This window comes from Neolamprologus brichardi, chromosome 3 (genome assembly GCF_056152115.1).
Source record: "Neolamprologus brichardi isolate AB-2024 chromosome 3, ASM5615211v1, whole genome shotgun sequence".
Classification (NCBI taxonomy): domain Eukaryota; kingdom Metazoa; phylum Chordata; class Actinopteri; order Cichliformes; family Cichlidae; genus Neolamprologus; species Neolamprologus brichardi.
The window spans coordinates 40,774,464-40,802,347 of NC_142106.1; the positions used below are offsets into that span (position 1 = coordinate 40,774,464).

At 45.0% G+C, this 27,884-nt stretch overlaps 1 protein-coding gene across 5 annotated transcripts in view; it reads left to right on the plus strand.

The window, feature by feature from the left end:
* The window catches only part of LOC102789146 (nuclear factor 1 B-type-like), a 64,623-nt gene that overhangs the window by 17,485 nt on the left and 19,254 nt on the right, over positions 1 to 27,884 (plus strand). For all 5 annotated transcript variants that reach the window (XM_006802467.2, XM_035912826.2, XM_006802466.3 and 2 more), the window contains exons 3-6: positions 20,778 to 20,834; positions 22,684 to 22,752; positions 25,308 to 25,428; positions 26,018 to 26,136. In XM_006802467.2, coding sequence (XP_006802530.1) covers positions 20,778 to 20,834; positions 22,684 to 22,752; positions 25,308 to 25,428; positions 26,018 to 26,136 — 366 coding nt within the window. The remainder of the gene's footprint in view (positions 1 to 20,777; positions 20,835 to 22,683; positions 22,753 to 25,307; positions 25,429 to 26,017; positions 26,137 to 27,884) is intronic.

A 27,884-nucleotide genomic window follows, 5' to 3' on the forward strand; every position in this document is an offset into this window, starting at 1 on the left:
AATTTGTGAATTAACTTGCTTAAGATATTGGCTCCAGAAAAGAAAAGAAAGAGTTGTAATAATATTCTTAAAATGTCTCACCATGTGTACAAAGAGAGAAGCTTATTTCTGCAGGTAGGAGCCCTTCATTTCCCTCCACTGTTTTGCTCTTTTTCCCTTTAACCTAGCAGTAGTATACTGTTGCATAAACAATGGTCCCGGCAGCCACCTTTGGGCTGTTGTAGCCTTCCACAGAGCTGAACTCTGGCCAAGTGGATGTTGTTGCCGAAGACGGCCCAAAAGCCAAACACACAAGGCAACCGGAGGCATCCGTTCCAAGAGGCTTGGAGTCGGCGGCCAATACGAGGGGACAGTAGCATTTGACAGCTCTTGGGTTGTGTGAAGGAACTTGACTTTGAAATTTAAACAGAGAGGGATGATTTGGCCACTGCCCACAAAGTGACGCATTCCCTGCAAATGTCACAACTTAAATGAAACTTGAACCACTCTTTGGAGTGTGGGTGAAGTGCTTGTTTGTGTGTGCGCTGTGTGATTTGACATGCTGCTTGTGTTTAGTATTCATAATGAGGTGTTGCAAAATGCATGCTCTCTGCATATCTCGCTCGACTCACCCACCACCTGTATAAACAACAGTGCTATTGCGAAACGGTTCCAAGGAAAGACTCTTCCCGGGCTTGTCAGAATGAGGTCAGCGAACACTACTCTTTTTCTCTCTCGTTTTCCTCCTTCTCCCTGCCTCGCTCGACCCTGCTCTCTTAGTTGTTCTTTGTCCTTGTAGAGCACAGGAGGAATAAGGCCACTGGATCATCCTCAAGGCAGCTCTATCCACACACAGACTGTAAATGCATACTGCTGGGTGGAGATGCTCAATTATTTCCATAGTACATCTAATGACAGGACACTTTTTTTTACCCAATATCTAAAAGGGCGTTATTATGCAACAAATGTGAATTTTAGTAGTTACAAAAGAAAAGTATTTAAGTAGCTAAAGGCCGAATTTACTTGGAGGACCTTTGGATCGTCTTGTAATGAGGATGGAAGGGTCACTTCATCCAAATTCTCACAGCATGACATCATCTGACCCCCCCCCCCCCCCGATCATTTTACCCTGTCGCTGCACAAAAGCATGCTCAGGGACGTAAGAGGAGTTCACATGTATCATATGCTTGAAGTTGAGGAAGCAGCTAATCGCACCGCCCCAACCAAACGCCGTGCTCCCAGAGGCACTGGTGGCGGACCGCGTCGTGTCTGGAACGCTGTAACAGGATCTCCAGAGAGGAGCACAAAATGGGTGCTTTGTGTCCAAGATTTGTCCAGACAAACTCCGATAAGGAAACCCAACAAGGGCGAGCCAAAGGAGCAGCCTCTGTGACTTGGGCAAATAACCTTTAATTTAGGTCATGCAGCCAGATAGCGTCCACGGCAGCGATAGCCTAACTGCCAGCGGTGATGTTAGTGCTGATGGGAGCAATAAAGAAAAGGTTAATGTGGCCCTTCCTATGATGGCTCGTAAAAGTTTTGTTTTTAATGTAAATACAATTTTTCGTGCACCATTAGGCTAAATGGGAAGCCGACCTAATTATTAATGAGTTCTCCATTTGGTCAAAGTTGGGGTCGATTCCTCATATGGTCATGCATAAAGTGTCTTTGGGAACGATGCAGCTGGTGGCATTTTTAAGAACCTCCTACACATTATTTTCAGAAAGGGCCAAACCTTAAACAAGTACTGTTTGGTTAGTTCTGCACGTTGTGGCAATGGACTGATTGCAGCGGTGGCCCCGCTGAGACCAATTCTCTTGGCAGTCATAACAAGACCCATACACGTCTCCCCCCATAACTGCGGCCAGCCCCCGGGGCTGTGTCAGTCTCCTTCTGCCCACATCTCCGTGCGCGTCCCAAAACGATCTACAGGGGTGGAGGTGGGGGGGCAGAACTGGTTCTGCTACACGGACCATATGTGTCGGCAGACCACAAAACGCTGAAGCCATTACTTGGCCCACTCTTGAAATTGAAAGCAGGAGCCAGTAACAGCAGCAGCAGCAGCAAGAGCTAGTTTTGGCTGAGTGTATGGGGGCAGTGTTGGGAAAGCCCAGTCAGATGGTAGTGCTCATGCTGACTTGTTGACGGCAGCAGGCTGCAGACGGCTAATGTCTTGTTGTCATAGTGCCAGCTCCTCCCTCTCATGACTTCTCAGTGATGACGCTTGTCTGCTTCTCTCTGTTTCAAATTTGCTAATGCGTCTACATGTGTGTATGGTTATTGAATCCCTGAAATGGGCTAATAGAGATCTGCTAACAGTGCCTTTTGGATGCTGTAACAGTTCAATAGCAGACTTTTATAGGGAAAAAAATAAATATAACAGAATATACGCGCAAGTGGGGTTGCCATGTTTAGCAGGACTGGTTCCAGTATTTTCCCGCAGTCATTCCAGCTAGAAATGGAAGCTTACCGAGTACAAGATTGCATTACACGCGCTGAAAAAGAGTATTTAAGCAACTCTGCAAGCAGCTCTTATATTAATGATGAAAAATCGCACAACAGCTGCCAAGTAATTCTGCTCTTGCGCTTGGCATTTAAAAAAAAAGAAGAAAGAACAATATCTTTTCAGCATTAGTTAGCGGTCCCCCCTTTTTCTTAAATGTTCATGCTGCTGTGTACCGCACGTATCTAATGCATTAGTTCAGGGTATTGTTTTACTACCGCATACATTATGCATTGTAATTGTTGGTAATTTATGTACAAGACAGGATGATTTGTGGGAAATTTGCTTTTTTGAAATTTCTCATGTGAAAGACGCTGCGCTTGAGGCAGCTGGTTGATTTTATTAGTGATTTATTGCCCGCAGTTGGGTTTGTGCTTGAACATTAACAGGCTTTTTATTCACTGCGCTGTCTGTGCATCTGCATGCATGTTTGTCCTCCATTCTCGACTTAATTCCCATCAGCTGAGTTATGGTTCACTTACCCAACTGGGCCTCGTCCGGTGCCGCTTGGTTTTAGGTATCATCTCGAGGCACCATGTTGGGGACGTAACATTGACGGACAAAATAACAGCCTTCTCCTCCCCCACTGATGCCTTTTTAGAGGTGGCACCCAGTTCTGTTGTGTGTGGCGTTTTGTAATGCATTTATTTATTTCTTTATTTGCTCAAACGGCGGGTGTTCGCAGGATAAGGGCTCACGCAGAAGACTTATCTTCAAGCGCGCGTCTGTCATCTGCCGCCGCAGACAGAGTGTTCTTTCATTCGCTCGAGTGAATGAGGGTTCACAGAGATTTAAGGGCCAGCATTGTTTGTGCTCTGCGATGCTTAATCACTTTTGATTGGACACCATATTAAAACTTGGGCTCTAGAAGGGAGAGAGGCTCTTCGTCTAGGACAAGTACCCGTGCTCCACAAGGGAAAAAAAAAAAAAAGGAGGAGCGCCGCCGCCTCGCTGGGTGGATGATGAGGACAAAGACACGCTGACAGAGTAAAGCCAAGAGATGGATGAGATGAAGATAGATGAGCGCAAAGGTCTTAAGCAAAGTGAAAGTTAACACTAAGTTAACAGTGCTACTTGCATAAGGCTTGCTGATTTTGTTCATCGAAAAATGCACGTGTTCAGCATTTGCAGCAGTTTTCAGCAATGAGTGTTTTGCAACAGTAGCATTAGAAGTTCTGCAGCTTTGCTTCCAGCGCCTTATCTTTGCTTGAGCTCAGCGAGTAAAGACGTCGACTTATTCCTAAAGTGCTTCACTTTCCCACACAGCCCCTGCACTCCATTTCACTGCAGCACTGATTACATGTAGTGTTTACATATTCCATAGAGCACTGTGACAGAGATAAACCTCTCCTGATGCTTATCCCCTGGCCACAATGTGGAAACCACTAAGATATAATGTAAACCAAAAGTCGCAGCTGCCCTTTCATGTCTCAAGTGCCAGTTCTGCGTGCTGAGCTAGACTTTTGAGAGCTTGGCTTTAAGTGGCATTGGTTAAATTGAAGTTAAAACCATCATACTTTTTTTTCTCCTTCTTTTTCTTCTTCTCCCTGGAAAGCTGCTTTCATAAGTGCATTTTCAGTCTTTTCACGTGGTATCGCTCAGAAATACAAGTATGGAGGTGTTTCAACTTAGAAGGTATTGCTTTAAACATTTTAAACGTTTAGCCAGCTCCTTTTGCTTTATAATCAGACGTGGAAAGTTTGAGCCGCTCGTTCTGGTAAAGAACAGTGTTTGACATGCATCGTTTAGAGATTTGGGAGTGAATATTTGTGGCTAGGGATATGCATTTGATATGAAATGTGATTAATGATGCACACATCAGCGCAAGAGGGGAGTGTTCGCTATAAAGTAGGTTGTGGGATTATACAGAGGGCTGCACTCAGAGGACGTCTTGCCATTAATTGGCCTGTCTCTCCTGTGGCTCCAAGTATTGCTGTCGCTCTCCTCAGCAGACTGCAGTTTGTACACGTTATCACTCTTGAGGTCCTTCGCAGTAAATGTGTCACAGGGAAATTGTGCTGGCCTAAAAATACCCTCGCATCGTCTCGCATATGGAATTCTGAGTGTCTCGGGCTCGGGACTCTCAGGATCCGGCGCCATATTAGTCTGTATAGTCAGCTATGAAACCGCTGCTGGAATCATCAGCTCATTAAAGGATCTTTCCATCTTCTTGAATTCAAGAAGCTTTGCATTTAAAGATTCCATTTAAACATTCATTCATAGTTGACATAAACGTGCCTCATATCCTTTACAGTTGGACTCCTGCGTGTAGGGCTCGCCTCACCACCCTCTCACAGTCAGACACTAAGGGTAGACTTTAGAGAAGATGCTATGCCACAGTTGCCTGTGCTAACTAAGAGAAATGATGTTGCAATCTTCTTTAATGATAGTGCTCTGTCAGATCTTCTTTACGTGAACACCTCCATAGTCAAATAACTCTACAGTGAGTCTTAAACGGTCGTCGCTTGAACTTAAATGTGTAAAGGTGAATTTTCTCTTCACAGCTTTGACAGACTTGTGTACTCTTTCCTTTGCACTGACTCTAAGTTGTCCTCATAAATCTAATACTAATCCACCAAGTGCGAGCTCATCCCTCTTAATTTGTTTGCCCGCTTTACATCCATGGAGATGTTCTCCAGTGACATCTAAGCCATCACGTTGACAACCCCTAGTGGCGTCTAATACTCTGACTGATTCTCTTCTATAGCTGCTTTGATGCTCCCTTTTATTATGTTGGATGGGGCTATTTTTTCCCCTCCTCCTCTTGTTTACGAAAGAGGCCCTGATAAGGCCTTCAGTGCACAAAGCTGAACTTGCAGTCTGCTGCTTGGCCACTTGGGCAAAGCTGAGGCCTACTTTAATCAAGACATTAGAATGACCCACTTCATCTTATGCTAATTTGGGTTTTTTTTGGTTTTTGTGGGGAAAATTAGCTCAGATTGACTCTGAAGAAATGTTTTTGGTCTGTTTATTAAGCTTATATCAAAGTAATAAATGTGCATTGAAGCGGGCTATGTAGACTTAATTCCTCTGTGTCTTTCTGCCGTTATATACCAGGAACCCTGTTTCTCTAACTCTGTCACTGCATTGAATATTTTTGCTTCGCTATTTGTGTGAAAGCAGGCCTAAGCTGTTGTAAAGCATAGAAGTGGCCCTTTTACAAGGTGCTAATGGACTGCTAATTCTTGAGGAAAGGCAAAGTGACCGATTCATTAATCCCAGTGTTTACTATCTGTTGCCCTTTGACCTCTGTCAGTCATGGTGAACTCAAATACAAGTTGTTGTTGTTCCAGCTTAAGCACCATGTTTGTTTTTTTGACATGTTGAGTCAAATCTCCAAATGTTTGTCATCACATATCTGTATCAAAAGGAAAACTGGCACGTTATTATAACATCTCAAATAATCTGAATGACTGACCTTTTCTGTGAAAGTGTCAGAAAAGTTTCTTTTTTTAGGCTGGACAAGCCTGTTAAATTGGAGCCATGCCATGCAGATAAAAGATTGGATTTTGAGTGACATCACAAGCTTCTTAAAGAAAATAAACAGATCTTCTCCCTTTATAACCGGAAAGGTTGTGGGCACAAGATCCAAAAAGCTAAATCATAAGCCCAGAATAAGGCTGTAAAATACACAAGCAATGGCAACGATATGCTACATAAGCTAACTAATGCTGATCTCAGAATCAAAACAGTCTGCTGGTCTCCTGTGCTCTCTGTTGCACTGTGTTTGTTTTGGAGCCGAGCAGAACAGCAGAGAGCAGAGGAGAACAGCAGAGACATAGGCTAGGTAAATGAAATATTAAATGCCAATAAATGAATTGTTTGATAAATATAACGTTTGTTTTTCTTTTGCTTTCTGGGGGATCAGTTTTTTGGGTCATTTTTCTTTCACTTTCACTCTTGTCTTTTTATAAACATTGGGATTGGCAACTTTAAAAAAGAAAAAAAAATGAGGCACTGACATGAGTGCGTGGCCAAACCTGCTACCAAAACACTGAATGGAGAGGCTCAGATGACAACACAAAGAAAGTGACTACATTCTCTCCTAAGCATGCCATTACTCCTCTAAATCTCTGCAAAGGAAAGAGTTGTCACGTCTATATTAATGTTTGACTTGTAGGACCTTTGTGATCTTTTTCTCTTCCAATATATTATGTAACATTATTATGTGATATCACGTCAGACTATAACCTTAGTTGAGGATGAGTGTTAATGAGTCAGTGCCTTTCACACAGTAAAAGTTAATATTTACCAAGAAAGTTGTATTTGTTCCACTTCTATCAGACTTGGATTAAAGTGTGCAAGCCTTGTGAATGTATTCCTTGAAAATGTTTCGTGGCCGAACTGTCCATGTAAGGCAGCTTTTGTAGTCTCCCTTCTTTCCAGCAATCATCCTCAGATGTATTTACTCAGGCTTGTTGTCTTTATGATTTCCTCTGGTGAAATGTTCGTAAATAGCGGTGGATAAAACGAGCGGTGATTTAGTGACCTCGTCACAATGCGCCCCGCTCCAACGGCCGCTTCCTACCTTTGTGTGGTCGAGGGCTCAGGGGTGCGGCAGCGGATACATGGCCCGAATCCCGGCAGGCTCCGAGGAGGGAAGGAAACCTGGTGTCAAAGGCGATCGCATGCCGCTTCTGTTATCCGAGCAACAGACACTAGCAGTTTGACTCTGCCGCAGATTGAATGCTCGGCTGAGATACTGTTGAATGGATGTATGATACGTTTGGCAACGCGTTTTTAGATACAACAAGTTTTTTGCGTTAATTGGAAACTTAAAATACGGCATTTCTCCAAAATGAAAGCAGCAATAGCAACAAGAGAGCAGAGTCCAGTGAAAAGCTTGTTGCATGTGGACTGCTACTGCATGATTTCTTTCTCCTGCTCGGCTCCGTACAGGCCTCTCCTGTAACCTTGAGAGAAGCCTGCGCAGGCCCCAAGTTCAACGAGTGCATGAGGCATATTTTCGCTGAGCGTGCTTGGACCGCCCCACTAAACCCCTCGACCGCCCCCACCCCCACCCACCCCTCCCTCCTCACCATACATACAGCTTTTTTTTCTCCTCTCCTCCTCCTAAAGAGGACTCCCTGTAGGCCTTGCCTTTCACGGCGGCTGCAAAGGAAATACATTATGTGTAAAAAGAATTCCATATGGTGTCATATGATCTGTGTAATTCTCCCTGAAATGATAAAAAAGTCACCTTGCACTCACAATTGTGTCCCTTGTGGAAAGTTCTGTAGCTTCTATACTGCCCTAAAACATTCAGTCAACTTTTCTCAACCAGTCAAAACATGTTTTTTAACAATTAATATATATTATACAACAATTAATGGTGACAAACAAGAGGAACTGCTAACAGTGATGTATTATTCAATAACAAAGTACCTGCTGGAAAGCAGCAGCTTAACCTGCTCAGCAGGGAGTTACTTGGGACCTGCTCAGTTTGATTTGATAACAAAAGCAAAACAGAAAAAAAAGCTATGCTTCCTTCTTCCTTGGTAAACACCTGCAAATCAGTTGCAGCCAGTTTTCTGGAGGTGTGGCTGAAATCAGCTGTTATAGTTTACAGTGAGGCTGGCTGTGTTGGCTGAAGGGGGAGAGTCTGTGGCAGTCCTACGGGTAGGCTGTTCCAGGTAAGCCTTGCCAAGTTCAAGTGGCTTGGACCAAGCCCCACACCACAAATGGGAAGTGTTTCTGCAGGGCTGCCAACCTTGCTCGAGCTGCGACTGCAACAAGTCTGTTGTGCCGTCAGTGTCAGCAAAGAGATAGTGTTTTCTACATGCACATGCACATTCAAGCAGGCCCTCAGGAGGAAAAAAAAACTTTGGCAAGGTCGAGTGTATATATGTAGATGCTTGCCAGGAGGAGGATTACAGAGTCTGCTCCAATGGTGGCCCTTTGATATTCCTTCCAGTTCCCATGATGCAACTGTGGCTAGTGTCAGGAGATAATTTTTTTATGACCTTTAAAGAGATTCCACAGCAAATTAGGTGCAATTCCAGTTTGGAATAACTAAAATTCTTAAATAACTGTAGGCATAATATGGCATTAGTTTCTGTTTGTAATTTTTACCTTTTTAATTAGAATAAAATGATGAATTTGCAAGTTGATGATTCACCATATGCATTCTGTCTGACTAATTGTTTAAAAAAAAGGACGGATGAAAGGCAAAATGAGGACACTGAGGAGTTTGTAGGACCCCAGATAGTGAAAACACCTTGAGGAAAACTTTCTGTGAATATAAAAAGCACCTCATCAGCAATTATGAGGTAAAATGGGAAATGCTTGTGAGTGTGTGCACACTTGAGCCTGTTTTGTGTGTGTGAGTGCAGTTGTGATGAATGATAGAGTTAAGTCAAATGCAAACACGATCACGTTTCCAAAACTTGCTGCTCTTAAAAAATGACTCTCCCAGAAACATAAAACATAAAGAAAACAGCCACGCTTGCCTTCCTAAGCTGAGCTATAGGGCACTAAAGACGATACCTCTTCTCCGCACCAGCTTGCAGAATTTACCCCAACCCTGACTGCCCTCTCACCCACCCCTGATCTCAGTTAGTGAACTTTTGGCATCTCAGATAAAGTGGGAAAAAAAAAAAACATGCTTGCACGAGTGGAAAGCAAGGGTTGCAGGAGCTGGCTGCAAGGCGAGTGTAAAGGCCCCTGTGGAGTGGCCCTGAGGGGACAAATGCTAGCAGGCTGAGGAAGTGGAGGAAGGAGTGCTGGGAGGCTTGTACAGGGTGGTGGGAGGCGGGTGGGTTACAAAGAAAAGCGGCAAAAGGGGAATTCCTGTTCCTGAACTGAAAAGTGATGGAAAATGTGACTGCTAGATCTTGCTCATGCCGCTCCATGTCAAAACAGCCGAGTGCTGCCGTCATCTGTGCAAATATTTCAAGAGATTATGGTTCGGGAGCCTCGTGGGAAAGGCTGAAGCAAAGAGGAAGGCCAGACTTAACTGAAAGCCTTTCCTTCTTAACTCTATCACAGCAAGAATATAATCACAAAACCACAATATATACGATACCTGCAAACAAACCTGCCAGGTGAGGCCCGATGACATTGTTCTGTGTATGATCCTAACAATTTGGCAGCAGCCCATTTTAAAACAAAGGCCCTTTACATTTCTCTTCTACATAGCAAGACGGGGAGAAGCCTCACAATGCCCGGGGACACGGCAGGCTTGCGTGCCGGCTACGCACAATTGTTTCAGACAGTACGCTCAGCATAACCACAGTTTACTATGTAAATATGATCTGTAATGTTTGAGTGCTCACTGTGATGATAATCTATTCCCGAAACCCTACAATGCTGCTGATGTAACATTCTCTAATCATGTGACCAAACACTGTGGCCACCTCTGTGGATGTCATGCCTCGCTGTAGCATTGTTTATGACTTTCAAAAACAGAATCTGAAATTAATTTAGCGCCTCTCCTCTTCCCACTGTAAGCTGGCGCTGCACAGCCAAACCACATGTTGTTATTGCAGCAGTGGCAGAGGGGGCTGCCTCAGCAGGCCTCACTCACAGAGAACAGATTTGCTGTTTTGTTTTTTTTACACGATTAAATGTGTAAGAGAATTCTATCTTGCTTACTCATTTGAGTCTGTCTGGCTGTGAATATCTTGCTTAGCGTGCACTTAAGAGCGATTTATAAATCGCGCACTTGTGGTGCAGCAAAGGGAGTAATCGGTTAAACCCGAAAGATCAGATTTGCATTTTGATCTCCTGTAAGACCAAGATGTTTAATCACGATTATGTGGCGCTTTGTTGTTTGTGGTAGCGGATGGGCTGTTGAAAGCACCGAGCCGCTGAATGTTTGTGTTTAAACCCTGCATCGGGGACCCGCAACCACAAAAGATGTTTTGCACCTTGACTGCTGTTAGCCGGATATCTCCAGACAGTCGGAGGGTCCACGAGGAGGTGAGGAGCTCCACTAACTCTGGATCACTGCCAAAGCGTTGACCTTGTGGCGGGCAAGGAGCTGTCACTCCCTTTTGAGTTACGTGAGAATCTGTTTTATGACGCTGTTTAATTTAAACCACTGCTCTGCATCTGACCGTGGCTCACCGAGTAAGAATTTAAGCGGTGCAGCGTTTCCACAAGAATCGCTTTTCTTTGCAAGAGTAGTGGTTTTGTGAAATCACTCCTATAATTTCCCTCACTCCCCCTAATAGCTTCATTCAATGGTCTTGTGCCAGTGGAGACACCGAAACCCCATTCCCCCAACTCACCCTCTTGCCCCCGAGCCTTGATCCCCACGGCTGCTTTGATTCGGACCAGCTCTGATGGGGCTGAGGGGTGGGGGCTCTGAAAGCACCGTCCTCCAGCCTCATTAAAAGGAAAGGAGGGGTTTTACTGGCCATGCCGCATGCAGCCGGTTTTTAAACCACCAACAAACTCCTCAGTTCCCCTGCTGCAACTGAGCACTCTTTGGAGTGTTGAGAGTTAAAACATCTTTCTGTCATTATTGCACTGTTTAGAGTGAGACATTCAAGAAAGGTGTAAACATTATTAAGCCTCGGGTTCTCATAGAGAACTTAGCCCATGTGGTGTTTAAGTGAAATCTAAGTATCTAAAAGTTGGATGAAGAGGACAAATGTAAACCATGATTCAGAGTTTGATTGGTGCCAAAGGCACCGAGCCCTCTACCCATGATCCATGTCTGAGTAATAGATCAGGAGACATGATGATGCAGCAGCACAGTAGCTGGGATTGTAAAGAAGAAAGCCCCATTTGCACCTGCCGCTTCATTCCCTACTGGAGTTGTAATGGCAAATATAAACTGGCTCGACATCTGTTGGCAATGTCAGTAGTCTGTTTTTATGCTTGTAATGACACATTAAACTCTGTGGTTGTCTCCCCCCACCCCCCACCTCCTTCTCCACCCTGTGTCCCGTTCCAAGGGAGCAGTGCCAGCAAAATCGTCTGAATGAGTGCACGCTTTGTTTTCCTTGTCTGTTTTGGGCCAAGATCTGGTCTTAGATGTGGTGGCATTCTATGATCGGATAATTCCTTCCACGTCCCCACTTTAAGGTGTGTGTGGGCATGTGTGTTTGTGTGTGTTTTACTGCCGCTTGCTTGGCAGACCTCAGGGAGTGCAAACAGTGGCAATGGGTGGCCAGCTGGAGGCGAGCCATTTTGCCCTGTTAGGGAGCACCCAGTCACCCTGACGCGGCCCTCGCCAGTGGGAAGTCCTCTTGGCTGAGGCCTGATGTCGTCGTAAGCGCTGACAATCACCGACACGTCACTGGCAGAGGCAGAAACGGGCACAGAGAGTTGCCCAGGCCTGAGTGAAAATTTGTAACCCAAAGGAAAAATTCTTTCACATGAATCACTTTTGAATTCAAAGTGCTCGTACAGATTGGCACATTGATTTTCATTTGAATTGCCACTCGAATAAAGCAGTATTTTGCATGTGTGTTTGCTTCAGGGATAAGGCCTTCAGGGTTTGGTGGTTGGTGCAAGATAAAGATGTAGGTAGCATTGCTTTTCCTAACTGTACTGCCTTATCAGTGCAGACCAGAGCAACATCAATTACATTAATAAAACAACATGTTGTGCATGGATCAGTCTAACTGAGCCAGCTACAAGTTAGAAATCTGGCAGCGTTTTCCCAAAGTTTTCTTTTATATGTTTTTGAAAATAAACCGTAAAAGTGTAATACTTCTTAACTGTGTGTGTGTGTGTGTGTGTGTGTGTGTGTGTGTGTGTGGGGGGGGAAGTTGAAAGGAAGTAAAACGGAGTTAAACCTCGTTAGTAGCACAACCAAGCTGTCCCTGAACTATGATCTGTTGGCCAACTTGTCTCTCTTGGGAGAGTGGGGAAATTCCCAGACCCCTAAACACCCCCGCCATCTCTCATTCCCTCTGTCCCTCCTCCCTCCGGACCAGTCGAGACGTGCAGGTTTGAACCCTCTATGTGTTTCTGGCCTCCAATGCCCATTGCCACTCAAGCAGCAGGGGTCCGGTGCATTTGTCTCATAATTATCCGACTGGATAGGGGGGTTCTAAAGATGAAAGAGACGAATCACAGAGCTCCTCTGTCAAAGGTCTGTCTGCCTGGCTGGGGGGTTTTGGATCTATCTCCCTTGTCCTCTCTCTCTTTCGTGGCATCCAACGCCCGCCCCACCGCCACCTCTACTCCATCACACACACACACAGAGTCTTACTTTTCCTCAAGAGCTGCCTCCACAGAGCATATTCACCAACAGTGAACGCTCGTGCACAGCCCCCCCTCCTACTAGCCACCCCGCTGATTCATTCACAACTACAAAACTGCAGAAATACCCCCCACCCTCACATCCTGAAAGACTTCAGACTTTCTCCTCTCTTTTTTTTTTCCTCACCCCCTCACAAGCTCCACCCACCAACCATCAGCTAGCCGCCTACCTCACCCATTTGCCCCCCCCCTTACTCCTCCTCCTCTCCCTCATCCGCCTCCCCTTTTTCTCCTCTGCACCCTCCCTGCAACCACTTTCTCCTTCTTCTCCTCTTAACTACTGGCTAGGAGTTAATGGACTGTTTTGGCTAGTCTCCAGACGGTGAGTGTCACCTCATTAGCCTATAGCGGCTCGCTCCCAGACTGCTCCTTGTGTGTGTATGTGTGTAGGAGGAGGACTACAACGACGGAATGTCATTGGTCTGGCCCCCCCCCCCCCAAACGTCCCACCACACACCCCTCTTACCCTCTTCCTCTCCCCTTCCCACCACTACAATGAATGAGAAAACACGCATGCATAATTAAATCTATAGTCTCGTCCTCACTCCACCCTCCCTCCCCTCCTTCCTCCACAGACGTGCATTTAAGGAAAAAAAAAAGCTCCTGCTTGGAAGTTTGCCACCGTGGAAAAATAGCAGTGTCTTCGAACCAGAGAGATGTGGCCAACCTTGCACCCTTGTATGGGCCCATTCTTCTTCTTTCTTTTTTTTACCCCCGGCTCGCCGAATGGCAGGGTGGCAACAGCGGGCGAATGTAAATGCCACCCGGTCCTGCCAGTCAATTACACCGCAACAAAGCTAATTGTTTGTTTGGTGCATAGCAAAAAAGATGCAGCGTTGGCCATTGATTGGCCCTTTGTCTCACACACAGATGCAGCGCTCTCTTTTTCTCACAGTCTGGACCTGATGGTCGTTTAAGTTGCGGATGATGACGAGACCACACTTTTGGAAAATCAGTTAATCCACGTTTAAACAATTTTTGGTCCAAGATCTGATGATTGCTTTCATTATCAGTGAATCTGTTAATTATTTTCCGACTAGCAGATTATTTAGTTTACATAATCAGATATTAGTCCGAAACACTGATTAGAATCTGCGGGAGCTCAAACTTAAGCCTTCACATTGTTTGTTTTGACTTATCAACAGTCACCCGTTCAAAATGTTCAATTTACAAAGCTTTGAGGGGCGAGAAAAGTTGCATATCTTCACATTTTAGAAGCTGATACAAAAAAAAAGAAAAAAAATGTTGCTTGAGAAATGATTTTTAAAAAAAAGGTTGATTGATTTAAGTGGTTTCAGCACAAACGGCTTTCATAAATACATTTGCGCATACTTCTATAAGACAGTGTCAGGGTTGACGGAGGAGGTGAAAAGTTTTGGCTGCAAACGATCTTTTTTAAAGCATCGGGAACAGAGGAAAAAGCAGATTTTCGTGAAAAGAAAAGAAAAAGGAATGTCGTGTAAAAAGTGAAAGGAAAGTCCGATTTGTGAGGAAAGGGTGAACTGGAAGAGAGCGAAAGGAGCTGGAAACATTAAGTGGGGCACAGTGTGCTGACTGGAGACCAGCCTGCTCATTTTTCATTGGACAGATGAGCCACTGTGCCGCGTCGCTGTGTAGCGTAGTTCGTCTGCAGCCCGGTTTGCCGATTGCATCGTTCGCACAGCACACACCGGCTTCCCGCAGGATGTGGCATGCGTGCCCCTATTTGTACACACGTGTATGTCATAGCGTGTGGATGACTGTAAATGCATGCGATTTGTGCGTCCGCACAGAGGTGGGTAAACTTTATTTCGCAGCTCAAAAGGTGGGGAAGTTGAATTTTAGATGGATTAACCCTCATCTGCATCCTTAGTTGTGTAGCTGTGTATCCTTTTGAGCTTGCCAGGTTCTTCCTTCTCCTCTCCTGGGCCGGTGTGGCTAATGATCCGTCAGGCCATTCAGTCCCTTGTTCAAGGCCCACTCGCCACTGAATACACTCCCTCCCCGTCCACACTGTTTGGTGACCTCAATGAGGAGCCTGTTGTCCTCCCGGCTCAGTTAAAATGCTCTCCTCTTTTCACTGCCGTGAGAGTTTACCGAGGAGAAGGCACAGAGACTCGGCCAAGAGAAAGAGGGCCTGCTCTTCACCGGCATTAGTATGCAACGATTAGAAACAAACACACAAACTGATGATCCGCGCACGCATGGGCATACACACTGAGGCGGCAGCGGCCGCGAGCGTGCACTCCATTGAGAGACGGGCACAGAGAGATACAAATGAGCTGGGTCACACACAAAATCAGCCGTGCGCACACACACACTGTATGGCTTCTCATTGTTCTTGTCTGGGCTGGGATCCCACTTGATTCCATAAGTCTCAAAACCCTGACAGACCTACTGTGTGCATATGTGTGTGTGTGTGTGTGTGTGCGTGTGTGTCTCCTGGTCTATTGAACAAGTCGGGGGTGTCTGTCTTAGAGAAAAGAAGGCAACATGTCATTGTTCTCACAGACGTTTCAACTTTGCCCCTCTCACTTTCTCTGAGCTTTTTTTTCACTCATTCGACTGAGTATATCTGTGTGTGTGCGTCTGTGTGTGTGCGTGTCTGTGTGTAACTCATCCTACTGTACCTGCATTCCCCGTCAGTGGCAGTCATTTGATAGGGTAGCTATCCGGATTACCAGGTGCTCCTTTAAGCCAATAAGAAATACTTGGCTTGTTCCAATTATGAGATAATCATTACAGTGTCACACAGTGTATAGCCGCCACTGCTGCAACACAGTCAGTCAGAGGAATACAATGGTATCTATATCAGTCTGTGCAGAGGTATCACTGATAATAAAACCAACCATGTGGTATAGAAGAGGCCGTAAGAGCCATTTTCTTTAGACTTTACCACATCCTGCTACGTGCAAAGTGTTGAAGTTCAGTCCTACCAGATATATGTAAAGGAAGCTTTCCCCCCTCCTCGTCAAAGCTCACCCTCCTTATGAGACAACGCCGCCCCAAGATGGCGTTCCATTTGGCACAGCGTTTGTCTTCCCTTCACCCTCGGCATCAATATCACTCTCCTTTCGGCCAGGTCAGGTGCCAGCCCTATGCAGAATGCCATGCGTGAGTCCTAATGAGGAAGGGGGGGGTGAGATGCCAGAATTTGGTGCGTGTGTGTGTGTAAAGGGAGGGGTCGTCGGTGGGAGGCATCGCCAGTTGGCAGGCTGGCACACAAAGGCTGGCACGATAAGATCCTCCCTCTTCTGCGGGCAGATTTTCTCGCCCATATCTTTTGTTTGGCTTGTTTGGGTTGCGGCTCATCCTGATAAAGGCCACTTTGTTTAGACAACAAAGCGTGAGGGAGGGAGAGAAGGGAAAGATAGAGAGACAAAGAGAGAGAATGAGAGAGAAGGGTTGGGTGGGTTGGAGTGGGGGGTGATGGGGGGTATTAGAAAAGGCGGCAACGGGAGCGTGGGGGGGCACCGGCACAGATGGAAACATTAAAAGAAAAAGGGAGAAAAGTGTTAAAAGAAGGCGACGCGAGAAGGGGAAAATAAAAAGAGAGCGCGCACTTCGTACTGGATAAGACATTATCGTTGCAGATACACGCTGAACAGTAGATATGCACACAGAGGCGGGTATGAAAAGATACAATAGAGGAGGGATACTGTTGCAGGCACAGGGACAGCGATAGACAGATAGCGAGGAGAAGAAAAAGATTTGGAGAAGGGAGCAGGTTCTGCTGGAAGCCAGCCCGAGTAGTGTGAGGTCATCGACAAAAGCTGTGAATGATAGAAACCAGGAGCAGAGGAGGACACGGGACAAAGTACACACACACACATATTACATACCAGCACATGTACAGTCATTTATGCACGCCGTCAAGACTTGCGTGACCCCTGTGCTGCACATACGCAGACACACAAGCACTTGATACATATTTGGACTGTGCATTTCCAAGGAAGGACAAAGTGGAGGCTCCCGCACCGGAAGAGGAAAGAAAAGCAGGAGGACACTGAGCAGAAAGTCTGCTCGGCCACATCAAATATTTACTCAGGAGCAGCTGTATTGTCGAAACATTACGCATCGGAGCCGCTCCGTAATTAGGTCGATATTTTCTGCCCCTCTCCCTCTTTCTGTTTCCCTACTTCTCTGGGAGTCCACCCCTCTGCACCTCTCCTCCGCACACTCCCCTCCCCTCGCCTCCCCAGGCTGCTGAAATGCGTCTTGGCTCGGGACCCATGCCTCTGGCAGCCAGAGTGCTATACATGTGCACAGAACCCCGCTCGGCATAAAATGGCTGCCAGACAGGCTTCTCCTCCTGAAATGTCGACAGCGGTATGCATCTGCAGGGCGTGCGTGTTGCGCGTGCGCACTGTTTTTTTGTGGAGGATATCTGTACGCGTCTGCAAGTGTTTGCGGACTAGAAACGTGCACCGCAGTAATCCCAAAAAAAAAAAAGAAAGAGAAAAAGAAAGAAAAGGGGGGGAAAAAAGCAACTTTCCCAAACTATGTGGCTAATTTAACCCACACTGTGTGCGTATGTGCATGTGTGTTCTGCAATTTAGTGGGAACAGAATGGGTAACATGCCAAAAACGAAGAGGGTGGGTTAGGGAGAGTGTATGTGTGTGTTTTAGTGATTCTGAAATCCAGGCGAGCAACACACTTGGGCGTGGAGAAACCTCACAAGCACTGCGAAACTTTCTTGCCGAGCCAGATTTCTGTTGCCATTACCCCTAATTGCCCTAATCGTTACAGTGGTATGATAAGTATCCCACCGGACGAGAAGGTGTAAGAACTCGTGGACACATCCAAAATACCCACAAGCCTTTTCTCCTGCTTTTTTCTTCCCCCTCTTTCTTTTTTTTTGCTGAGTAACAACAGATAATCTGATTCATACGTGGTACTGTGTTTCTGCTTCCTTCATGAACCGGTTTGTTTATTTAAACAAGTGGCAGGGACGGAGGGTGCCAAGAAATGTTGTTTTTGGAAAAGGGCCGCGTGTGTATATGTGCGCGCGCGCGTGTGTGTTTATGTGTGCGAGAGAGAGAGGCCGCGTGTGTGCGGTGTCTGGCCTCGCGATCGAGCCCTGCCAAACTCCCAGGGCAAAGCCGAGCCTCCTCGACCGCAACTGTTTATTTACAGGTTACACTACTGTTTATTTGAAGACTATCGGATTGGCTGGGCTTCTGCAAAGGACACCTTGTAGATACAGATACCAGGCCTCAGGCTCGTGCTTCACCACATGTTTACTTTGTGCAATCTTTTTTTTCCTTTTTTCAGAATAGCCTTAAAAAGAACGCTCTTTTATATGAAATTTCATTTGATATTTTGGAGTTCAGCACGGTTATCTTGTTTGCATAATTTCAAACGAGCGCTATGTTCAAACGCCTGTTGAATCACAAGCTAAGACTGTTCAATCCTACCTATTTAGTCATCTAAATAGATTTGATAGAAAGTTGATTTAGTGAGGTCGCACTAAACAAATAAAAAATGCATGCAGAAAACACCACGGGGCATGAAAGGCCCAGAACGAGAACGAGAGATAAAACGAGCACATCCGCAGACTCCCAAATGTGCAAGCGTCTTATTAAATATTTTAATCAAACTGGAAAAAGAGAGGGAGCGTGAAGCTGCCCTTCTTGGGTCAAAGATAAAATGTAATGCAATAGGGGAGGTGTTTCCAGCTCTGGTGCAGACCTGGCAGATGTGCCATATGCTTGTATCCCACCTTGAGTCATCCAGGTGGTCTCTCCTGGTGCTACAGTGGGGCCTCATGCTGGAAGATGCTGCCTGGGATCTCTAATTGCCACGACCATCTGCTCTTTTTGTCATGGTTGCCTGTTCAGCCCTCGAAGAAGTGGAAAAAAAATAAAGGAAAAAGGAAAACAAACAAAAAACCGCACAACTCTGATCCGATCTAACCGAACTGTAGCAGCTCTCCCACCTCCCCGCTCCCTTTCCCCCTCCCCGCGCTGCCTTTTCAGCATTTACCTCCTCCCTACTCTCTTGTGCTCTTTCCTCGCCCCCTGCCTGTTTCTCTCCCTCTCAGCAGTTCTCGGGGAGCCAGCGTAGAGTTGGCAGTCGTAACTAGACTGATGGATGACTCGGAAAGTGGCAATTGGGATGGAGTGGGGGGGGGGGGGGGGGGGGGTGGTGGTTGGATCGGGGAGACAAGGCCACTGAGTGTCGTGCGATAACTTTATGGACATGTGCTAACTTCGTGTAAAAGTTTGTGCGAGTGTGTGTTCGTAGGAGGAACTCTCTGTGTGTTGGTGGAAGGCAAAGAAAGCTATTTGGCTGATGTCTGAAATTGATTTGAACACGTTCAATGTGCAAGTTGCGATGTCATGCAGATTTTAGTATTGACCAAATCTACTCTAGTAATTTAAATAGCTGACTACTCATTTAAATAATTTAGTAAGGAGCGGTATCATTTGTTTTCTGGCTTCCCAGCTTGTCAAGTTTCGTTTTTTTCTGTTTTATTTCGACTTTAAATGAAGTCTTTTTTACTGCTGATCAGCCCAACAAACAAAAAGATCTATAGTTCGATCCTGAGAGGAGACAATATCCCTTTTTAAAGAAAGAAAAAATCTGCCAAATAAAATAATGTGGAGCTGCCCGCTGTGGCGACCCTTTGTGAATAAGGGAGCAACCGAAAGTAGCTTTTTAGGAGAAAGCTCAAACAGCTGAACAGTTCGATGATGAAAGCACAAGTCGCGCTCAAGTTTTCACATGTTTTGGAAGTGTAGCAGATCTGTACCGTTGGCCTTTAACTTGTATGTTACGCACACATTTTTTAAAAGTTAACATTCTGATAAAAGGGGATTTTTTTACCCCCTTTGCTTAATGTATGGTCCTGTTCCCTCCCTGCTTTGTCATTGTTGAGTTTCGGCCAAGAACATTCTGTTTTTGCAGTCCTGTTTAATAGTCAAATTTAGGAGTGGGGGAACGTGAGAGAGAGAAAGAGAGAGAGAGCGTAGGGAGAGAACAAGAAAAGAATAAATCTTTCAACGTATTTTTTTTCCCCTTCTCTTCCACCAGCCTCTCTTTTCCTTCTCTCCGTTGCCTCTGTAACGCAGCTCATGAGAGCTGCGGCAGGAAAAGGGGTGTTGTTCCAAGGCGAGGGTATCTGAGTTCACCGTCTCTGGCTTCTCGGGTCTCATGTTAAATGTGTAGATGGTAATCTCTCTGCTGCTTCTTAGTGCACCCCGTCTGTCCCGGGGCATGTATGGGCTTGGACTGGTTTGAACTATTATTGGGGTCCCATTAGGAGCCCCCTGCCAGGCATGGCTTGGTCTTAATATACTTTAGCGTGCGACAGAAACACCATAACTATCTGCAAAGGTTATAATCCAGTTTATACCGATGTTGACTGTTATGCTGCACGACTTATAAGGAAACAAAAAAAGGTGCCTTTGATCAATCACTGGGCGATGACAAACTCATGAGGAATGATATGTTACCCTCCCAGTTAGGCTGGCAGGTAAAACACATCAGTCCGCGTGGCCTCATACCACAGCCCTGCGCACCATAACCGGTGGAAAGAATTCCACTCATGTTTCCTTGTGTTTCCCCACCCCTCCTGTTCTCTCTCTACGTTTTTTGTTCTGTGCTTGTACCTTGCGCAGCAGGACCAAACACATTTTGTATGCCCCTCACCCCTTCCTCCCAACACACCCCCAGCCTCTTTGAAAAATTACCCAGAGGTCTGCGGGTAAAAACATTTAGGTTTATAGGTTAGTCCGTGTCAGACGCAGAGCTTTTGCTTCAGTTTACTCTCCCATTAATGATAATCCTGTTCAAACAAAAATGACTTGTTCATTGTGCAGTGGGTGCACTTTCCTGGAGAAACAGATAAGGAAAAAAAAACCTTCACGCGCTCGAGCAGCAAATGACTTCTTGCTCCCACAAAGGTGTTACATGTTACAGTAAGAAAAAACAAAAATAAAGTCGGTTTGCATAGTTATGTAATTTTTCAAGTTGCACGATTTGACCTCTTTGCTGGAAATAATCAGCGCTGACAAGAAAATATTTCACTTTCAGCGAGACGTTGCTGCCTTCTTTTTGAGCTAATCCCCGGCCCTTCTTTCTGTGTGTTTGCAGACTCTCAGCAGTCAGGAAGTCCAAGTAACAATGAGCCAGGCAAGAACCCTCTTCCAGGTATGTACAGTGCCAGTCATCCTCCCTCCTGTCATCAGTCCATTGTTTTCTGTGCAGCTTTCCAACTGTACAGCAGCTTATCTACACTGTAACCTACTGAGTTTAAAGAGTGTGCTAACCTCTGTGACTGGAAGGGAAACTACCTAAGTATACAAGCTATGTTTAAGCAGACCCGAGGTATATACCAGATGGTCCTCTGTGTGAATACTCCAAAGAAATCGTCAGCACAAACCAGATTTAGCTAAACAGACAGTTGGTAAATGTTAAAAAAAAAAAGAAGTTAAATTCAAGTTAGTATCACTTTTGAAAATTCCCTGGCTAAAGCCTAAGTTGTAAACTTTATGTAGGCTAAGGAAAGAGTAACATTTGAGTTCATCACCCCAGTCGGAGCTTCTGTGTTTTCAAAAAAATCCAAAAAGATCTGGAGTGAAAACGTTACAGCATATTGCGCCTTTGGCTGGTAGTTGAGTGCGTCAAGGTGAGCCAGCAGAGCTGAGCTGTAGAGAATATTCTTTGACAGTGCCGTTGTTCCCCTGGACTGACCTGCACTGTGTCGTCACAGTGCTGGAATGAAAATAGTTTGAGAAGTATAATTAGTTTTCTACCTCAAGAGCAGGTTCTGCTGATACCGGTGCCAAGAAAAACATGCTAGCGAGCCAATGACTCAGGCCTGGGAGGCCTTCGGCAGTGGCACAGTTCCTCGCAAAAGCCATTGGCTCACTTGAGGCATTAAGCTTACTAGGTGCCAATCGAGATGCCCATCTATCTTTCTGGCACAGCCCGAGTGCCTTTGGCTTTAAATCAAAGCAGAGCCAGCTTCATTTGGGTGTCAGTAACTTGTCTGAGTATTTTACATGACTGACAGCATCTGATTAGCGCTGATGAGTTCTGGGCAGGGCATACACACTATAGTTTAAACCGGGGAAGAAAAAACACACACACACACACATTAGGGGTACTTTATTTAGTCTGAAAATGGTTTTCTAAAAAACAGAAGAAGAAAAAAATCTGGCTGTGCTTAAATAACCCTGTTCTACCTCATTCAGAGCAGCTTCGTTTAAAAAGAAAACTCGAGCAGTCTAAGGTTCTGCAAATCATTATTTTTATGATTACGCTTTTCTGCAGCTATTTCATCCTGTTATATCGTAACAGTGTCAATATTGTATTGATCAAACGGGCAGGACCTGCTGTTCAGCACGGACTCGTCTTCAGTTCTCACAGCAGCGGCAGCCTGCGTGTCCTCCGCCTCTCACACACACACACACACACACACACACCTGTCCTGTCACTCTTTGCTGCGCTGCACAGGAATGGTTTTGTCCTCGGCATTTGTTTAAACATGTCAGGCCAGAAACAAAGCGAGTCACTCCGCACTTGTGCTTAAAATACTAGATGGAAAAAATAACAACAATAATACTAATAATAATAATTGGCGCTTTCAGGAAATAGACAGTGACCAATGCACTTTCCTTTTCCATTTTTAGATTTTTTAAAAACTGCCCGTTCCTAAATCCATAATCCATAAATTATATCCATAATTTAATGTATAATACATTCTTTATAATCTTATGATATCTTCCAAATTTAAAATGTTTTTAAATGACAGTTTGTTTTGTTTGAACAGTTCCCTGACTGAAAGAAGATACTAATCAATTTGCATGCAAACACAACTTGAAAGGGGGAAAAAATCATAATAAAAAAGAAGAAATAAAATAGGTTCTTTAGCTCCATCCATGTCTAATGAAATAATTTAATAGCCGTAATAAATCTCGTGTTATTGTTCATTTTACAAGCAAATAATTACACGAGAAAGTCACAGCTTCATTAATCATTGCTTATTATGTTTCAGTGTATTTGGAAGACAGTTTCATCAAATCAGGAGTCTTCAGTGTTGCAGAACTAGTGCGAGTGTCCAGAAGTGAGTATAGAGCTCTTATATTGCTTTTAATGTGTGTGTCTTTCTCTTATCACTGATCAGACGTGTGGTTATGTTAAACACGGGTGGAGCCAAGCTGGAGCTTTAGAGATATGTTGACAGTGTAACAGGTTTAACAAAGTTAACATCAAGGTCAAAAAGCTGACACTCTGTAGGTCTATTCACAGGCAACTGGGGTCTAATTAGCGAATAGAACTGAAGGTACGACGATTGAAAAGACTCGTGTGGGTGTGCACAGGCTCTGTGTGTTAATGTGTTTTCATATGAAGAGAAAAAACAGATTTAAGAAAGACAAAACAAAACAAATAAAAGTGTCTTAACCCTCAACAGCCACTTAAAATTCTGTTTTCCTCATAATCTCTGTATTTACTGAAACCCACCACACAGCTGTAGTGTGGATAATCCAGTTTGGCTGGTCTGCTTTTGCGAGAAAAAGAGCACTTGAGTGCACAGCTGTCTGTATGAGCCTGCAATCATCTGTATAGACATGTCCGCCCCGCGCAGAGCCGTTAACGGTCGTCCCTCCAGGACTCCAATGATAACTGAGGGCACGTCAAGGCACCTTTTACCTGTGTTGCCTCTGAGCTGTAACTGTAGCGAATGCGCCTGCGGTGCACAAAGACCCCAGTCACCCTCAACAACGAGCGTTTTAAAGAAACATACCTCCATGTGTTGTCTGTATCTTGCGCCGTCTTCCAGCTAGTTTTAATCCGATGGTTAGCGTGGTGTGGAATAAGCAGGGATACTCACATAAATTAGGAAATATTTATTGTTGACTCATGGAGATCACTTATGAATTAAATATGTCACTTCCAGCTTCTCAATGAAATTATTTGGGTTTTTGGAGTAGACAAAACAAACAATATTAATATGTCAGCATGGACTTAGGAGGAGAGTAGGAGAAAATAATTGTATATAGTTTAAGTATGTCTTTATATTTGGAAGAAATCTCACTGCAATGCTAACAACAAATGCTGATTAAATCTGAATTTTTTTGTAGTTTATGTAGTGCATAGCACGTCTCTGATGGAAGCGTGAGCCACTTTGTCTCAGCTGTCTCGTTCATTGTGCTGTGAAAGACAGGACCTACTTGTTTCCATGCTCGCACACTGAATATCCTTTTGAAAGACTCTGTGTTTTTGTTTAGTGTTTAATGTGCCCCCTGACCAGATGGCCTCTGAGCTGCCATGTTTGCTCTCATGTGACCGAGCCTGGTTTCACTAAAGCCGACTGAAGTCGCGCTGGAATTTTAAAAAGGTCGACGGACGCACAGGAATTGTCACTCACTCAGCCAGTCGCTCCCTGGGAAGATATCTAAGCAGCCGCTCGTCCGTCATCGCGCTTCTCTCCCAACTCTCCAGGCCGTTGAGACATTCTTTGAAGTCCATGAAAGGGGGGCTGCGGAGTTCAAGGCTGATTTGCAGTCCTGTATTTCGCCGAGGACGCTCATTATTTGCAACAGGAGCCTCGACTGCAAGTGTAACAATATTTTGTCAACAGAAAATGTGGGCATGCACGGGCAACTGTTGAGCGAATTTACTCAAAGTAAATCCTCTCCTGCAGCTGATTCGGAATCATTGTCTATTTAATGTTTTTGTTTTGGGGTGGTTTTTTTTCGCCTAAATGTCCAAGCCCAGATTATCAAATGAGATGACTGGCAGGGTGGCCAAGTGGCATCGTCAACAAATATTGTGCTGAGCCAAGAGGAGAGAGCCATAAAGAGAAACCAGCACACAGAGAAATCGCCGGGAATGTTCAAAGCTATGAATGAGAAAATTTTAAAAAAACAGACAAAATAAAAACAATGGTCTCATCTTAAGCGTCCGCGGGCCGGGTGCATTCCTCCACAGACAGCTCGGTATGGGTAGCAGCGGGTAGGGGCCTTTGCCAGGGCTACAGCGGGCTGCCAGGGTGGAGGCTGGCGGAGGGATAGGCCAGTGGTGAACCTCAGACCACAACAGACGGCGCCACACACTCCATCCTCTCATCCACTCCAAACCAACCGACCGCTCGAGCTGCAGGCTGCCTTGCGGGCCACACGCTGAAGAGAGATAAAGTGAGAGGCAGAGGAAAAAGAGAGCGGGAGAGAGTGAGAGAGAGAGAAGCTGGGTGGTGAACCTCTTTTGTTCTGTAAACACAGGCCTGGCCCCCACTGAAACAATATCCCTCACCTTGACCGCAGTGAGAAAAACAACACCTTTTCCACTGTAAATCATTATGTGAGGAAACTGCCAAGTTTTGCGCCCGATGACAAAGAAGTGAAGGAAATGCTGGCGATTGTGAACGTTTGCCACGAGTTTCTTTAGAAGCAATCCGAAGGCATCGTTTTAACTTTCACAAGAGGCATTTAATGCAAAAAGAAAAACATTTCACTCTTTAATTTGTTGTAAAGCCAAAAAGAAATCTAGCCAAATAAAAATAACTCGCCTGTTCTAAACACACATGCCGATGAAGCCATTGTGCATCTAATTGGGCGAAAGATGGTGCTCAGTCTGACGGTACTGACATTGATTTCCTTTTCTCTGTGTCCTTTGCAGTGCCCATTACCCACGGTGCAACGGTAAACTTCTCCATGGCGGACATGCCCAGCCAACCCTACTATCATGACCTGAACTCCAGCGTGGGGCTGCATCGCCCCCTGTCCTCCCCTCCTGGCAGGTCAGTGGAAGTTACGGCAACAGATAGAGTTTCAGGATAAGAGCTATTTGGAGATAAAAGCGCTGCTGCAGTTCTGCTGCAGCGTCAGAGTGACTTTGCTTTTTTATCTGATCATTTTAAACACAAAAATATCTTATTAAATTTAAGGGAAGTGCACTGACTTCTTCCGAGATACTGTTTTGTATATATTTTTGCCAAAATGAACCACAAATGAAACAAAGATGATGACAAATGTGCCTACCGCATTATACTACATTTGTTTAGTCAGTATAAAGCTGCATCCCTCTGCTTTCCATCTTTATGCTAAGCTAAGCTAAACATCTCCAGCCCTTAGCTTTAGAGTTAGCACACTATCAGGAGAGTGACATCAGTCTTCCCATCTAACTATTGGCAACAGAGCAAACAAGGGTGTTTCCCAAAATATTGGACTCTTTCTTTTAACTAAGCTTGTACATAATGCCAGTTAATCTTTGTCAAACATCTTCTCCAACTGCCCCTAAATCAGTATTGACACCATCTTGCGTTCTCGAAAGTTGCGGTCCCCTAAACTACTGTCTGCATCAAACCGTAAACTTCTCCATGTGTGCAGCAAAAGGCCCAAAACCGTCAACATGGAGGAGAACATGGACACCAGCCCGACGGGACCCGACTTCTACTCGTCACCCAGCCCGCCAAACAGTCAGGCAAACTGGCGCGACAGAGACGGAGGTGAGTCTTTCCCAGTATCGTTCTCCTTCTAATTTACATGGTTGCACAAACATACAGAGCGCTCGGCTCACGGTTGCACAAGAGCATGTGGAGATAATTTGCAGAGGGATGAGAAGATCTTGTGTCCTTGCATGCAAATAGATCTGATCAAAGTGAACACCTAGCATTGTTTTGCAACAGCAGCTGAACTCTCTTAAACTCTCAGCCTTGTCATAACCTACTGTACATCAATGCTGCTCACCCCTCTGAAAATACCATGGCAGATATAGCCTTGGGCATCAACAGTCATTGTAAATACGTACATTCGTTTGGAGTTGCTGGTTGAATAGAAATCTTTGTTCTCTCACACCTGTCGCTTGTATAAAGGAAGTAGCGTAGAGTGTTGGCTCAACAGCTTCGAAATGAATTATTATCTGTATGCAACAGCTCCCTGGCATTTCCTTCTAAGTTTGTGTTTACGCAGCGCTTTCTTTTGTCATAAACCTCATCCGGTTTAGATCTGCAGTGAGTTATGAACAAAAAGCCAATCAGTGGACTTTTGATGATCGAGTTTATTGCACAGAAGGGAAAGAACTCGTAATAAGCGAATGCATGGGGCTCACATTATAAGGAAGTAGATAAAGATGTGTGTTTCCGTCCGAGAAAGAGTGAGATCTTCACAGGGCCGCTTGCATGTCTTATTTCGCCGTCTCCCAGTGCAGAGCAGAGTCCGTCGCCCTTTTAATTAAGGCCTCGCTTTCCCACGTTTCCAGATCATTCTCGTTCTCTGCTGACTTCCTTCAACACTCCGATGCCCACACTTCATCTGGATTTAACCAAGTGAGGCAGTAGTAAACATTTTGTTTGAACGTGATGAACGGTATCGTTGAAAGTAAAGCACATCTCTTCCCGCCACGCCAAGGCCTGTTGCGGTTTCTAGCTTCGGTCTGAACTTTGAACACTTCTCTTTTGGTTTGCTCAACTATTTTAATATAATAAGTAGGAAGGGGAAAAACACCACATGATACACAGGAGGCGCAGCACTGGTGGGATTTAGCCACAGCCCAATGTGGCTGCATGAAATTTCAGCGTGTCCCTGTGCACAAGGCCTGAGAGTATGGCTCTGTGTAAACTTAAGACACTTGGGGTGAGGAGAAAGGGAAAGCAGTGGGTAGGAAACTCTCCAAAGACAGCCATTACTCTGTCAAGAGAGAATAAATGAGAAGTGGGGTGATATTAAACCCATATGAGTCATACCAAGTGCCAAGCAATTATTTTGTCCACATGGTTGCCGTTTGACAAAACCTCACCATGTAGTGGAAGAAATAGTTTCTTTCTTGTGTTGTGCTCTGGTTAAAGTACTGTACATTTTCACATTTGTCTCCTTTTTTTGCATTACGGTGTCATATTTACCCCCTTTAATACAAAATATATTGTTTCCAAAGGACGGCCAATCTGCTCTAACTGCAAGGACACTTTGGACCTTTTTATTTAAACTGTTTAAAGTGTTTAACGTCTGTTAATTAATTGTCCAGTTTAATTTCTTGGGACAGTCTCTGAAGCAGTTAATTAGCAGAAGAGAGGAGAAGCTGAATACTTCTTCTGGAGAAAATATTTCCCTTTTTTTTCCCTTTTTTTTACTGGAAACATTAGGCAGCGATATAAATCTTCTCCAAGGTATTTCTTCCTCTGACACAAAATGAAAGCACTTAAGCCTGTATCCTCTTGCAACCTCAGACTGGGAAATCCCCCTGAATTCCAGCCACCTT